The sequence below is a fragment of the Microcaecilia unicolor genome, chromosome 13 (assembly GCF_901765095.1).
Source record: "Microcaecilia unicolor chromosome 13, aMicUni1.1, whole genome shotgun sequence".
Classification (NCBI taxonomy): domain Eukaryota; kingdom Metazoa; phylum Chordata; class Amphibia; order Gymnophiona; family Siphonopidae; genus Microcaecilia; species Microcaecilia unicolor.
The window spans coordinates 48,679,408-48,695,470 of NC_044043.1; the positions used below are offsets into that span (position 1 = coordinate 48,679,408).

The 16,063-nt window shown below is 39.9% G+C and overlaps 1 protein-coding gene across 4 annotated transcripts in view; it reads right to left on the reverse strand.

Annotated features, from left to right (window-relative positions):
• The window catches only part of BRIP1 (BRCA1 interacting protein C-terminal helicase 1), a 146,437-nt gene that overhangs the window by 73,122 nt on the left and 57,252 nt on the right, over positions 1–16,063 (reverse strand). For all 4 annotated transcript variants that reach the window (XM_030185692.1, XM_030185693.1, XM_030185690.1 and 1 more), the window contains exons 7-10: positions 11,101–11,307; positions 4,416–4,615; positions 2,135–2,267; positions 56–210 (exon numbers count right to left, since the gene is read on the reverse strand). In XM_030185692.1, coding sequence (XP_030041552.1) covers positions 56–210; positions 2,135–2,267; positions 4,416–4,615; positions 11,101–11,307 — 695 coding nt within the window. The remainder of the gene's footprint in view (positions 1–55; positions 211–2,134; positions 2,268–4,415; positions 4,616–11,100; positions 11,308–16,063) is intronic.

The window sequence follows — 16,063 nt, forward strand, 5'->3', positions numbered from 1 at the left end:
GATTTAGAACCAGATGCAGTTTCCTAAGTGTAACAATATATGCTCTTCCACTGACCTACTGTTCTCTTTAAAGAGATACGTGAACACCATAAAGAGCCCTTTCAGCATGAACTGTGTTTGGGGGCTGACAGTAGGCAACTCAATTGTTAGCTCTCTGCCGTGTCGCCAGGTCAGTTTTTCTTCCTTTTCAACCACTGTAGTAAGATGTTTCTGTAAAATTCAAAGTTCATGTTAGAGAAGAACTCAAAACAAAATAGCAAGCAAAATAAAATATATACTACTCAACACTTTCATTCACCACAGCCATCACCTCCAACTTTTTTTTTAATTTTTTTTTAGAGAAACATCACTCATACAGAGAAAGACCCATTGTCTTTATTATGGTACTATAAGCGCACAGGGTATGGATAGCAAAACAACTGCATTATTATTATTCTGTTATGTGACTGCAGCCAGATGTGAGAATGCAAAGCTGATGAGGCAGCCTAATATACCTTCCACGAGCACTCATCACTTGAAAATCTGGTTTTATCTACTTATTTATTTTTTTTTGTTTTTGTTACATTTGTACCCCGCGCTTTCCCACTCATGGCAGGCTCAATGCGGCTTACATGGGGCAATGGAGGGTTAAGTGACTTGCCCAGAGTCACAAGGAGCTGCCTGTGCCTGAAGTGGGAATTGAACTCAGTTCCCCAGGACCAAAGTCCACCACCCTAACCACTAGGCCACTCCTCCACTGTTGCTACTATTTGAGATTCTACATGGAATGTTGCTATTCCACTAGCAACATTCCATTTAGAAGTCGGCCCTTGCAGATCACCAATGTGGCCGCGCAGGCTTCTGCTTCTGTGAGTCTGACGTCCTGCACATACATGCAGGACGTCAGACTCACAGAAACAGAAGCCTGCGCAGCCTTCTACATGGAATGTTGCTAGTGGAATAGCAACATTCCATGTAGACCCTCCAATAGTAGCAACATTCCATGTAGAACCTCCAATAGTAGCAACATTCCATGTAGAATCTCCAATAGTATCTATTTTATTTTTGTTACATTTGTACCCCGTGCTTTCCCACTCATGGCAGGCTCAATGCGGCTTACATGGGGCAATGGAGGGTTAAGTGACTTGCCCAGAGTCACAAGGAGCTGCCTGTGCCTGAATTGGGAATCGAACTCAGTTCCTCAGTTCCCCAGGACCAAAGTCCACCACCCCAACCACTAGGCCACTCCTCAGAGTTAGTTGACAGCAATACGACAGAAGGGTTTGGGCAAATTTGAGAGTATTTAGAAATCTTTTAACCAATGGTTGCATGGGAAACTCCTATCATAAATGAAGGGCATGGAGTCTGTGACTAGATCCGTCTTACTGAATCTGTGTAGAGCTGAACACTGGCCCAGTATCTACCTTCCTGTTACTGACAGAGAGGGTAGGGTATGTGGGTTGAAGTGTAAAATCAGGATGGAAGTGTACTGCATGGTAGAGAACATTTGTACCGTGTATATATCTACTCATGCTGTTGCATTTTGTGTATAAATGAAGAACTTTGGAATCCAGTGTTAGGCAAGCAGATTCCTCCTTAACGTCTATAAAGAATAACATTTTTGGATTCTATACATAACAGCTTTTTCTCCAGCTCAGTTAAAACTAGGACTGGGGACTTTTTCCATGACCCTTCAATTCACAACTATCTGGGAATACTCTCCTATTTTATATCCTTCAGCTGACCTGAGGACTGGAAAAACCCAACAGACGATACAACTGGTGATCTTTCATATGGCAGTGCATCTTACTGCTCCCAAATCACCAAGCCAGCTTTTGAAAACAAAATTCATACTTTTATTTTTACATTTTCAAAACAATAAAATGGCAACAACTCAGTGCCCATAATTGACAGAGGTGCCAGTTTTCCCGACGTAGACAGTCATCTTCTAGGAATGGAATAAGCCTATCAACATACTTTATAATGGCCACCAAACAGTCATAGGGTTGCAGCAATCCAAATCAAAGCTGCACTGACTAAAAGAGAAATGAAAGACCCTCCATCAATCCTGTGAATTACATAGTGTCCCCAGTGCATTTTCATTTCGATAATAATTTATTATTATTTACAATGAACCATCAATGCCTTAACTTACCTGGAGAATAATAAATGAGGCATTAGTGATGCCCATCCTATGCAAAATGGTTAACATCTCCTTTCCTTCCCACACTTTAGAGGAGGATTCATATGCCCGTTCTACAAGCAGCTCAGAGCTTTCTCTTATCCAACTGCATACAAAATATCACATTGACGTTAAGTTAACCCATGTACAAGCTTCACATGAGAACTACTACACAGATCCGATTCCATACAATCAAAGAGCAATTTGGGTTTAATGTGCATTAACCTATCGCTAACTGCCATGCAAAAAGCAAAGAGTGTCAAGTTTGGGTAGCATAGTGCAGAAATGATTTAACTCTCTTTAACTGATAAGGCTACTGCAAGAAACGGTGATTCTATTTTGCAGCCAATAGCAATGAAATGGAGGTCCCCCAACGATCCTGTATTTCACTATTAATATTAAGTATTTTAATACAACCATTGCGGTACTTATTATATCAGTTGGATTTGAAGGGTTTCCTGTATGCATATGGCATACAAATTGTGCTCTCTCTAGGCAAAGATTTGTCAAATGCATTATCTATATTGACTCAGGCTTTAATAACTGTTCCAGCCTGGTGCTTAAAATGATTAAGACAGAAACTTTACAAGTGAGACAGCAAAACCTGGCTATCCGAATACTGCTGTTCTCTCCCTCCCCCAAAAGAATTAAAAGCTAAACTGGTGAACAATATTGGTGGCCAATGTAGGTAGAGATCTAGGGTAATACTTTGATTGTACCCTGTCTTTAGATATGGACAGTATTTTATGAATTACAGGTATTCAGGAATTTGTGGTACTGCATTTGGATTATGGTAATGTCATCTTCTTGGGTTTCCCAGAAAGACTGATAGATAGAATACAAGTAATCCAAAATGCAGCTGCCCAGGTGAAGTTTGGTCTCACATCAGCACCATTATTGGGCTTACATCACTAAGTTGCCCATTAGTTTGGGTGCAATTTAAGATCCCAACACATGTTTTTTTTTTTAGTTCTCTGAGATGCTGGTCCCCTCTGTTTCAGGGACAGACGTTATGGCAATGAAGACCTTGCTTTCAAGTCAGGAGGCATTACGTCCCTACAGTGAGAGAGGTATAGAAGCTCAAGCTGTGAGGAAAAACGTTTTCAGTGATTGCCCCCTCACTGTGGAGCAAGTTACCACAAGATATTAGACTGGTAATGAACTATTTACAGTTTCAGATAAAGTTAAGGACCTGATTATCCGAAACACGTAAAGGGACCCTTGAGGTTCTCATTGGTTTCAAGATTCAATGTGCTCTGAATTAGCAAATTTGTGTAATGGTTTGATATGCGAGTATTGTTTTTATTTGCATGATTTATAGATTGCACATGCGAGGTACATCATGGCAGTATACAATTTCAACTAAAATAACTAACAAAGAGAGCAAAACAAAACCACAAAAGAGAATCCAAACTAAAAACTAAAGACATGACTAACACTAAAAAGGCCAGAATGTATATGATAACAATAGAAATCTATTAAATTGAGACCTACGGGACACAAAAGGGAAGAGAAACAGAATAGGACAAAGGAGTGGTCAGCAGGTAATTTAAGATGGTAGTTTAATCGTTGGCTTTGTATTTTATGTGGATGATTTTTTATTGACTAATTCTCTGTTCATTGCTTCGGGCAGTTCTTTAGACCAGGAAGGCAGCTTTTATGACTAATATACATGAGTACCAGAAAAACTTGGAGAGAGACTACTGGTGGATAATGTGGCCTACTAATCAGCAGTTACAAAGCTCTGAACTGCTGATACTGATTGGCTTTAGCATCCTATGGATGACAACAAGCACTTCTTAGAAGACTTGCAGGAAAAGCCACACACATCCACTTTTATTTCACTTTAAATTCTAACAACATACAGTTATCCAATGGAGCTCCAATGCTTAGAAGAAACCCTCATCCATAATCATGCTGGATCAGTAAAAGCCAGAACCAAACAAATGGCTAACCAACCACCAATATGAAATAGGAAAATATATTTTAAAAATAGTGTCCCAACGTTCATAAACAAGATTTATTAAAACCACAAATCCCAACAATTAAAACTATACACATCACTTGTTTTGAATGTGAATTGAATGTATGATGTACAGGGTTTTGATTATTGGAATTTGTGGGTTTGAGCTTTAATAAATGTTGTTCTACGAATGTTGGGACACCAATTTTTAAAATTATATTTTCAATAAAAAAGTAACAAAATCTATAAAAATATCCAGTTGCTGATGGTGAAATAGACTGGGGCACTTACTTTGTCAAACTGCAGCATATACTCCATAAAGGTTCGTGGTCCTCACGCCTAATGTCACACTGTATCATGTAATCAATTTCATCTCGAGCTGACTTCAGCTGTTCTTCTGTCACAGTGAAACTAGCTGACTCCCGACAACAGTCCTCAATATTGTGAGCTTCGTCCAAAATAACCACCTGGTCTTTCAAATTAATATCCATCTGGAAAAGAAAAGAACTTTCCAGCAAGATGGGAGGCCTCAGCTACATAAAATGTCTTGAATGATTTTCAAACACACATGGCTATAGGAAAGAAGGCATTTATATGTCTGCAATGGAATGGCTACATGAATTACCTGGGTTTCAATTTCACTCTAACCCCAAAATTCTATAAATGGTGCTTAAACTTGTGTGTACAAATTGAGGCGAGCACCCAATTTGCAAATGCAATTTAATTGAATGGGCCAATTAGCATCAATAATTGGGTGATAATTATCGGTATAAATTGGCCTTAATTGAAATATACAGAGGCATTTTTAGTAGTGTGGCTCCAAAAAAGGTGCACGGCCATGGGAGGGTCCATGGGCGGATCAGGGGCATTCCTAGAATTTATGCACACTGTTACAAAATAAGGGGGATCTGCACCTAATTTAGACACAAAGATTTACACCAGGATTTACCTGGTGTACATCCTCATGTCTAAAGTTAAGAACTAAGCGTATTCTATAAATACCATCTATATTTCAGTGCCATTTGTACAACAGCAATTAGAGCATTATTTTTTGGGGGGCGGTTTACAGAATTTGGTCCTAAATGCATAAAAAGGTCACTGAGTACACAACAATTAACTGGGAGCAGTATTTTTGGGTGGCTAATACCAAAGAAGGTGACAAAGTGGAGAGAGAAGCAAGGCTTGAATGAAGCTCTATCAAATCAATATGTTTGATCTGGGGTAGATGCTTATCTGCCAGATGAACCTCTACAGTCTGTGTTCTGCAAATGGCAAAAGACAGATGAAGGTCAAGTCTGCATATTGTATTGTCACCTAATTATCATATGTTACGAGCGAGTGTGCTGTGCATTTCAAGGGGGAAGGGAAGACATGTTAATGTTGAAATTAGCAAAAAGTATTGCTAACAGTATCACATATATTGTCCCAAGACTGCATCATATCTGTCTATATCTGGCATGATGGCAAATTGCCAACCAGTGTTTTAAGCATGAATGATTATAACCTGTACAGAGTGGCAGGTGTGGCTCTGGCCAAATTGTTGGGCAGGCTGTATGGACTATGCAGGTCTATTTGCCATCATTTGCTGTGTTACTGCTACTATACTTGAACAAACTGTAAAGAGTTTAAAAACAGGGGTTTTTTTTGTTTTGTTTTTAAACAATGAAATTATAGGTTGCATGGAAAGGGTCTTCTCAACCTATCACAATGCAGCTTTCCAATCCCCTGTGTAACTGTATGTTTGCTTGGTATAGTGGGTGTCAAGAACATAAGAATTGGCATACTGGGTCAGACCAAAGGTCTATCAAACCTAGTGTTCTATTCCAAAAGAAGCCAATCCAGGTCACAAGCACCTCACAGAATCCCAAAAGGCATTAAGACTCCATGCTGCCACCCCCAGGGATAAGCAGTAGCATTCACTCAGGTCTATCTTAATAATTGTTTATTATAGACTGTCTCAGAAACTTGCACCTACACTAAGTTCTTTTACCACATCCTCCAAAAACAAATTCCAGAGCTTAACTAAGCACTGAGGGAAAAAATATTTTCTATTTGTTTAAAATATACTACTTAGTAACTTCATTGCATGTCTCCTAGTCTGTACTTTTTGAAAGAGTAAACAATAGATTCATGTTTACCTGTTTCACCTCTCTCAGGGTTGTAGAGACCTCTATAATCACATCCCTCTTCAGTCAGTTCTTCTCTAAGCTAAAGAGCCCTAGCCTCTTTAGACTTTTGTCATAGGAGAGTCATTCAACCCTCTTCTCTGTACTTTTCTAATTTTGTTATATCTTTTGAGAAGCAGTGACCAGAATTACATACAGTACTCAAGGTCTATTTGTGTGTAATTCTGGTCACTTTATTCCTTTCCTAACAATGCCTAACATTATGTTTGCTTTTTGGCTGTTGCTATGCGCTGATCAGAAGATTTCAAGGTGTTCCCCCAGTGAAGCTTAGATCCTTTCCTAGATGGTGTCCTCTAGTGTGTCACCTAGAATCATATAGCTATAATTTGAGTTATTCTTACCTATGTGCATCACTTTGCACTTGTTCACATTAAATTTAATCTACCCTTTAGAAGCCCAGTCTCCTAATCTTGCAAGATCTTCCAGCAATTTCTTATAACCTGCATTCGATTTAACAATTTTTGAATATTTTTTACTCATTGTTCTCAACTCCAAATCATTTCTAAATCTAAAAAGCACAAGACCCAGTATCCTGGAGCACTTCAATACTCATCTTTCTCTACTGAGAAAATTGATCACTTAACCTTACTCTTTCTTTTCTTTTAACCAGTTTCTAATCACAAGACAACACTGCCTCCTGTCCCATGGCTTTTTAATTTCACAATTTGTCTCTCATGGGAGACTTTGTCAAACGCTTTTTGAAAATTCAGATACCCCATATTCACGACTTCAAAATATGTAACACGCTAAAGAAAAATTTCCCTTGGCTAAATCCATGTTTTGTCCAATTAAACCACATGACTATGTGCTCAGCAATTTCTATCATTCTGCCCATTATAAATATTAGCTCACATTTCTGTCATTTTCTGGATCACACCAGAGCCCATCTTAAAAATTATCTTGGCCACTCTCCATTCCTCAGGTAGATGATTTTAATAATACAAAGCACATTGAGCCTGCAAAAAGGTGGGAAAATGTGGGATACAAATGCAACAAATAATAATAATAACAATAGATTTGTAATTTCATTTTTTGAATTCTTTCAGTAGTCTGGGGTTTATACCATCTGGTCTAGGTAATTTACTGCTTTTTTGTCATTTTCTTATTATGTCTTCCTAAAGGAACAACTCTTTAAAGTGTCCAGCTACAGTATTTAAATATCAAGCTAATGTGTGTATATATACATACAAATATACATATATATATATATATATATATATATATATATATATATATATATATATATATACACACACATACATACATATAAGCAGCAATGTTCAGCCATTATCTGAATAGCTAAGTGGTTTAAGGCAGCTTTTTCACTGTCCTAACTTAAACTGCTATACTATGCCAAGTAGTTGAATACCTTCACTCCAACCTGGCATTATAGGGGCAATTCTACAGCTGGGCTCCTCCATTTAGGCACTCCAAGGACACGTGGTGGGAGCCTATTCTATAATGGTACTTGTCTGCCCAGATTCTTTTATAGAATGCTAGCATAAGCTGGGTATTGATGTGCTTAACATTTACACACCTGCAATTACACCAGCCATAGGCCTGGCATTAACAACAGGCATGTAAATGCAGCAGGGAAAGTATTCTATAAGTTATGTGCATAACTGGGAGCCCTGCCCTTTTATGCCCTCCTTGTATTTATGAACTACAGAATATTGCACAGGTGCCCTGCTGGCACTCACAGGCAAGTATATATGTACGTGTGCAAGGGGCACATAAATATGGGCTCCTGGTTTATAGAATTTCCCTTTATATGGATAGTGTCAGAGGAGTAAGTAAAATTTTCAAGGACACTATGCATATAATGCCATTGAAAATTCATGGCTAGGGTGCTTAACTGTACAGTGGCAGCTGCTATACACAGTGCCTTTGAATACTGGGACAATGGTTGACAGATTAGACATGCCAGACCCTTGGTTAGTAGAGCAGACTGAACTTGAAATAAAAAGACAGCTCACACAACTGTTTTTCAAAGGCACTCCAAAGCAACTGGATAAATGCCAGAGCCCGGATGCAGGCAAAGCAAAATAGCATCTGCACCACAAATCTCAGAATTTATATATTTTGAGTATTTTGTATTGTACACTACGTTGAATGTGGTATAGTTTGGAGGCAGTTTATAAGTTTTATAAAACAAAATCATAGCAACATAGTAGACAGAAGCCAAAAGTCAGTGGCAAATACAGTATACTTTTAAGTTTAGACTTACCACATAGTGATCAATCACTAATTCAGTGCAGTTTTCTTCCAAGGACCTACTGAACGGCGGATTTTACTGTCCGCCCAGCTAACAACCTGATGAACGGATAACTGTGCAGTATTCCCCCCCCCCCCCCCCACTACCTGGCTACTCCTTCTTAATACTCAGTTAGCAAAAATCTCTGGGGACAATACTGCACTGAAGTGGCCTGGAGCAGTAATGTATTAACATGAGATTTATGATGTATGCTGTTTAATAAGTCTAGCAAAATATTTGTGAAATCAAAATCTGACAGTTATGCAAAGTAAGACACCACATGAAAATTTAAGTTAAAGAAAAAGTATTTCTTGTTTGAAAACATAGTAACATAGTAAATGACGACAGATAAAGACCTGAACAGCCCATCCAGTCTGCCCAACAAGACAAACTCATTTTACATGGTATGTAATACTTTATATGTATATCCGAGTTTGATTTGTCCCTGCCTTTCTCAGAGCACAGACCGTAGAAGTCCGCCCTGCACTGGTTTTATTCTCCAAATACTGGCGTCGCCACCCAATGTCCGCTAAGATTCCATAGATCCATTCCTTCTAAACAGGATTCCTTTGGGTTTATCCCACGCATGTTTGAATTCCATTACCGTTTTCATCTCCACCACCTCCCGCGGGAGGACATTCCACGTATCCACCACCCTCTCCGTGAAAAAATCCTTCCCGACATTACTCCTGAGTCTGCCCCCCTGCAACCTCAATTCATATCCTCTAGTTCAACCACCTTCCCGTCTCCGGAAAAGGTTCGTATGCGGATTAATACCTTTCAAATATTTGAACGTCTGTTGTTTCTCCTTTCCTCCAAGGTATACATGTTCAGGTCGGCAAGCCTCTCCTCATACGGTTTGCAACGCAAATCCCATACCATTTTTGTAGCTTTGCTTTGCACCGCTTCCAGTCTTTTTAAATCTCTAGCCAGATATGGCCTCCAAAACTGGTCGGTACATCTCGTAGCTGAAGATCCTGGAAGGCATTTCACTAGGTTGGAACCCTTGAACTATGTTCCTAAGTTAATGCCTTTGATAATGGAGTCTCCGATCAGTAAGAGTTTTCTGCTTTTCACCAATCTGCCATTTTTTGGGGGGATGACTCTTGGGTTATGCTACTTTCATAGCCTCTGGTTCCATAATGATGCAGCGCAGCAAAAGAATTTGACAGGGGCAAAGGTTGGGAAGGTGGGAACTTCTGTGTCACAGATCTTAGTCTACCTGAGCATATTGTGACCCATCTATTCCTCTGTTGTTGAATTCTCTGTGGCAGTGGTGGTAAATTGTTAGGGAATGGATGCTTTTTTAATTGAAGCTAATTCTTTCTTGAGTTTGTTGATCTCATCTTTCAAAGCTGATAACTGGAGACAGATAGGACAAGCTCTAAGGTTCCAGATAGTTTGCCTTAGGATTAAAGCAGAACATGTATTGCACTGAATAAAGGACATATTGATGTGATTCACAAGTGTAAAAAAATGTTTAGGGGTAACAAGGTATAAGATTGACCAATTATGGTGTAATGAAGATACTTGTCCCTTGATTGCCCTATATAAAAAGGGAGTTCACCTAGGGGAGGGTGGGAGAGGGGGGACTAGGTCACAGGTAACCTCAGTTACAAATCAAACCAATTCTGAAAAAGCCCAGCGTAGCTCACAGCTCCCAAGGTAAAGTGAAGTTCTGTGGGTTTTTTCTCTAACTACACAGTTGTACACAAATTGCCCCTCCTCCCAAGGTATGAGTCACTAGGTGCTATGTAACCAAATTGATTTAATTAGGTCTCACAAAAGATTGAAAACCCAATTCTAACAAACACAACTTTAAGACAGATACCAGAACCAGTCACCAAACCTTGTGTAACCAAGTTAATTGGATTGAGTCACTTGGCACAGGCACAAAACACAGTTCTAGAGAGCACCTTTAAGACAACTGCAGCATAAAAATATGAAATCACTGGCACAGAAGTGCAAAAGAGTTCAATAAGAAACTACCAGCATAAAAGTATGAAATCACAATGCAACAATAATTGTAAATTATAGGCAATAGGATTGAAAGGTTTAGAGAGGCCAGACCCTCAACAAGTGAAAGGACAGGTTTTTTTTTTGTTTGTTTTTTGTTAGATGAGATATAATAGAGTCAACAGTTTTATCAGAAAGATTTTAGGACACAGGTAACCTCAGTTACCAATCAAACCAATTCTGAAAAAGCCCAGCGTAGCTCACAGCTCCCAAGGTAAAGTGAAGTTCTGGGGTTTTTTTTTCTCTAACTACACAGTTGCAGCCTGGATTGGTCACTGTCGGAGACAGGATGCTGGGCTTGATGGACCCTTGGTCCTTGGTTTTATGTTCTTAATTGCCCCTCCTCCCAAGGTATGAGTCACTAGGTGCTATGTAACCAAATTGATTTAATTAGGTCTCTGGCACTGAAGATTCAGAAAAATCTAGAAGTTAAACTCTATTGAATTTGAAAAATATGTACTGTTTTCTTCTTCAGTTTGAGTCCACTTAGACAGAGCAATCTAATGAATGGAATACTTACACTTTCTCTGATTTGTTTGTCCAGAAGGTAGTTGTAGGGACAGAAAATGATATAGGCATCCTGCATCAGATCTCGGGCTGCATAATAAGGACAGGCCTTCAACCTCCTCCCTAACCTCACCAGCTCTTCTATATCCCAAGCCTGATTTAAACAGGAGCTCTGCTCACGTACTTTATGAGCACCATGGTAATAACAACAGGACATGCCCTGAAACAAGAAAAAAACATGAATTTAATTTAATAGGTTTAAATCCACTTCTCCAATCAGAAACTGACAATCCAAAGTGGAATGCATAGCAAGCTAATGGAAAAAAAAATCTAAAAACTTAAGAACAAAACCAAACAACATGGCAATAAATGACAATACAAATAACAATCTAACTCCCATACCAGCAGACATTTGATTATCAGCTTTACCACCTTCTTTCCACTTCTCAATCCTAAGGAAAAAGTCACCCCCTCCCACCCTCAAGTACCTCCCAAATCTCAATTCACTGTTCTTATTACTGGGAGAATTCTGCACTCCTGCACAATGTAGAATTTGCACAGAATTCCCCACCCATGCAGAAACCTGCATTTCCCCTGCAGAATTTTAAACAAGTAAATGGTAATGGCGTTGGCTCAGTGGCTCTGCACAGCTCAGCCTCCCTCCCTTCTACCATTATTCGAGAAAAGACACATAGCTGCACATTCTATTCCTCTACCATCTTGGTCTCACTGTTTCTTTAAACCATGTGGCTGACACTGTGGTAGACACAAAATTGTTGCTGAACCACCTCAATACAGCCTAAATCATTGTACTACCTAAATCGGGTTGAGACCCTGCCATCCTGGAGTCCTAGCTTCCGATCTCTCTTTTGAATTTTGAGGTTAAACTTTTGGCTAAGGTTATGACCAATTGACTGGTGAAAATTTTACCTTCACCTATTCATGATTCTAGTGGGTTTTGTCAAAGGTTGCACTATATCAAAAAATCAGTGAAGAATACTTTTCTCCCTGAAATATAGACATTGCACTGGCTGCCCCTCACTATAAATCAGTTTCAATGCAGAAAAAACATTTGATTATGTACACTGGGATTTTATGTATGCTGTTTTACATTGGACAGAAAACAGAGGATGAATAATGGAGTGCCACAGAGCTATGTACTGGGACCGGTGCTATTTAACATATTTATAAATGATCTGGAAATTGGAACGACAAGTGAGGTGATTAAATTTGCAGATGACACAAAACTATTCAAGGTTTTTAAAACAAGCGGATTATGAAAAATTGCAGGAAGACCTTAGGAAACTGGAAGGCTGGGCATCCAAATGGCAGATGAAATTTAATGTGAACAAATGCAAAGTGGTGCACATTGGGAAGAATAATCTGAATCATAGTTACCTGATGCTAGGGTCCACCTTGGAAGTCAGTACCCAAGAAAGAACTCGGTATCGTTGTACACAATACGCTGAAATCTCGTGCCCAGTGTGCAGCGGTGACCAAAAAAGCAAACAGGATGCTAGGAATTATTAGGAAAGGGATGGTAAATAGGATTGAGATTACTATAATGCCTCTGTATCACTTCATGGTGTGACCTCACCTTGAGTATAGTGGAATTAGAAAGGTTCAAAGAAGAGCAACCAAAATGATAAAGGGGATGGAACTCCTCTTGTATGAGGAAAAGCTAAAGAGGATAGGGCTCTTCAGCTTGGAAAAGAGACAGCTGAGGGCAGATATGATTGAGGTCTACAAAATCCTGATTGGTGTAGAACAAGTAGAAGTGAATCAATTACTCTTTCAAAAAGTACAAAGACTAGGGGACACTCAATGAAGTTACATGGAAATACTTTTAAAACAAAAAGGAGGAAATATTTTTTCACTCAATGAATAGTTAAGCTCTGGAACTCTCTGCTGGAAGATGTAGTAACAGAGGTTTGCATATCTGTGTTAAAAAATGTTTGGACAAGTACCTGGAGGAAAAGGCCATAGTTTGCTATTGAGACAACTCTGGGATTGGTAGCATGGAATGCTGCTACTATTTGGGTTTCTGCCAGATACTTGTGACCTGGATTGGCCACTGTTGGAAACAGGATACTGGGCTTGATGGACTATTGGTCTGATCCAGTACGGCTATACTTATGTTGTTCTCAATATGGTATTACTGGCTGTTTTGTCTCCATGATTCAAACACTTTATACATCGCCACAGGCCAGAATTCTGGTAAAGAGTTTTAAGATCGGCTACTGTTTTCATAGGCAGAGGGACGTGGTAGGGCTGTCCACTTTCACCTCTACTTTTTATTTTAACATTAGATCCTTTGATTAGGGAGATTTATTTACACCCAGAGATTGGAGGACTTGATACAGGTTCCGAAAAATTCAAAGTGGTGGCTTTCGCAGATAACATTCTTGTTCGTTTAACTAATCTACAATGCTCATTGGCTGCGTTTGTAGACTTTTTCAGGAATACGATGAATATGTGGGTTTTCGATTAAACCTTCAAAAATCAGAGGCACTATCTTCTTCTACTTCACTGAAACGGGAATGGGAGGGGGTCTTCCCTTTACAATGGACACAGCAATTTTTCAAATATTTGGGTATTCAGTTATCAATATCCACCAGCAACCTTTATAATTTAAATATTACCAAATTACTTACTACTAAGGACCGCCAATTAATTCAGTGGATGGACCTATCAATATCTCTAACAGGCAGAATAAATCGTATCCAGCTGATTATTTTACCTAAATGAATATATGTACTGCAGACATTACCTTTGCGACTGCTGTAGAAAGATTTGAGACGTATAAACTTTTATTTTCTAAGTTTTGCTGGGCTAACAGGACACCTAAAATAAAATTATTTTTTATACTAGGGGATTGGAGACAAGGAGGATTGGGTCTTCCCAATTTAAGCGCCTACAACAACACCTGCTTTCTCAGACATATTAAAGATTGGCTTTTTGATAGAGCAAAGATACTTACCTGTAGCAGGTATTCTCCGAGAAGAGCAGGCCATGTATTCTCACATGTTGGTGACATGTCCTGCGTTGCCTGGTTTGGAACTTGAAAAAAGCTTTTTATAGGTTTAAGAGCATACATAGTGGCCAATCCAGGCCACAAGTACCTGGCAAGATCCCAAAACAGTACAACACATTTTATGCTGCTTAAATAAGCAGTGAATTTCCCCAAGTCCATTTTAATAATGGTTTATGAACTTTTCTTTTAGGAAGTTATCCAAACCTTTTTTAAACCCCGCTAACTGCTTTTACTACATTCTCTGACAACAAATTCCAGAGTTTAATTACATGTTGAATGAAGAAATATTTTCTCCGATTCGTTTTAAATTTACTATTTTGTAGCCTCCTAGTCCTAGTATTTTTGGAAAGAGTAAACAAGCGATTCATGTCTACCTGTTCCATTCCATTCATTTTATAGACCTCTATCATATTTCTCCTCAGCAGTCTCTTTTCCAAGCTAAAGAGCCCTAGCCGCTTTAGCCTTTCCTCATCGTGAAGTCATCCCCATCATCATTTTGTCGCCCTTCTCTGTACTAGAATTGAAAACAATATTCGAGGTACAGTCGTACAAAGTCATATAAATAACACCCTCATTTCTGTTTTCCATTCCTAGTATTTTTGGAAAGAGTAAACAAGCGATTCATATCTACCCGTTCCATTCCATTCGTTTTATAGACCTCTATCATATAACATAGTAACATAGTAGATGACAGCAGAAAAAGACCTGCACGGTCCATCCAGTCTGCCCAACAAGACAACTCATATGTGCTACTTTTTGTGTATACCCTACTTTGATTTGTACCTATGCTCTTTCAGGGTACAGACCGTATAAGTCTGCCCAGCACAATCCCCGCCTCCCAACCACCAGCCCCGTCTCCCAACCACCGGCTCTGGCACAGACTGTATAAGTCTGCCCCGCACTATCCCCACCTCCCAACCACCAGCCCCGCCTTCCACCACCGGCTCTGGCACAGACTGTATAAGTCTGCCCAGCACTATCCCTGCCTCCCACCACCGGCTCTGGCACAGACCGTATGTCTGCCCAGCACTATCCCTGCCTCCCACCACCGGCTCTGGCACAGACCGTATGTCTGCCCAGCACTATCCCTGCCTCCCACCAGTCCCGCCTCCCACCACCGGCTCTGGCACAGACCGTATAAGTCTGCCCAGCACTATCCCCGCCTCCCAACCACCAGCCCTGCCTCCCGATCTCGACTAAGCTCCTGAGGATCCATTCCTTCTGCACAGGATTCCTTTATGCTTATCCCACGCATGTTTGAATTCCGTTACCGTTTTCATTTCCACCACCTCCCGCGGGAGGCCATTCCAAGCATCCACTACTCTCTCCGTGAAAAAATACTTCCTGACATTTTTCTTGAGTCTGCCCCCCTTCAACCTCATTTCATGTCCTCTCGTTCTACCGCCTTCGCATCTCCGCAAAAGGTTCGTTTGCGGATTAATACCTTTCAAATATTTGAACGTCTGTATCATATCACCCGTTTCTCCTTTCCTCCAGAGTATACATGTTTAGTTCAGCAAGTCTCTCCTCATACGTCTTGTAACGCAAATCCCATACCATTCTCGTAGCTTTTCTTTGCACCGCTTCAATTCTTTTTACATCCTTAGCAAGATACGGCCTCCAAAACTGAACACAATACTCCAGGTGGGGCCTCACCAACGACTTATACAGGGGCATCAACACCCCCTTTCTTCTGCTGGTCATACCTCTCTCTATACAGCCTAACAACCTTCTAGCTACGGCCACCGCCTTGTCACACTGTTTCGTCGCCTTCAAATCCTCAGATACTATCACCCCAAGATCCCTCTCCCCGTCCGTACCTATCAGACTCTCCCCGCCTAACACATACGTCTCCCATGGATTTCTATTCCCTAAGTGCATCACTTTGCATTTCTTCGCATTGAATTTTAATTGCCAAACCTTAGACCATTCTTCTAGCTTC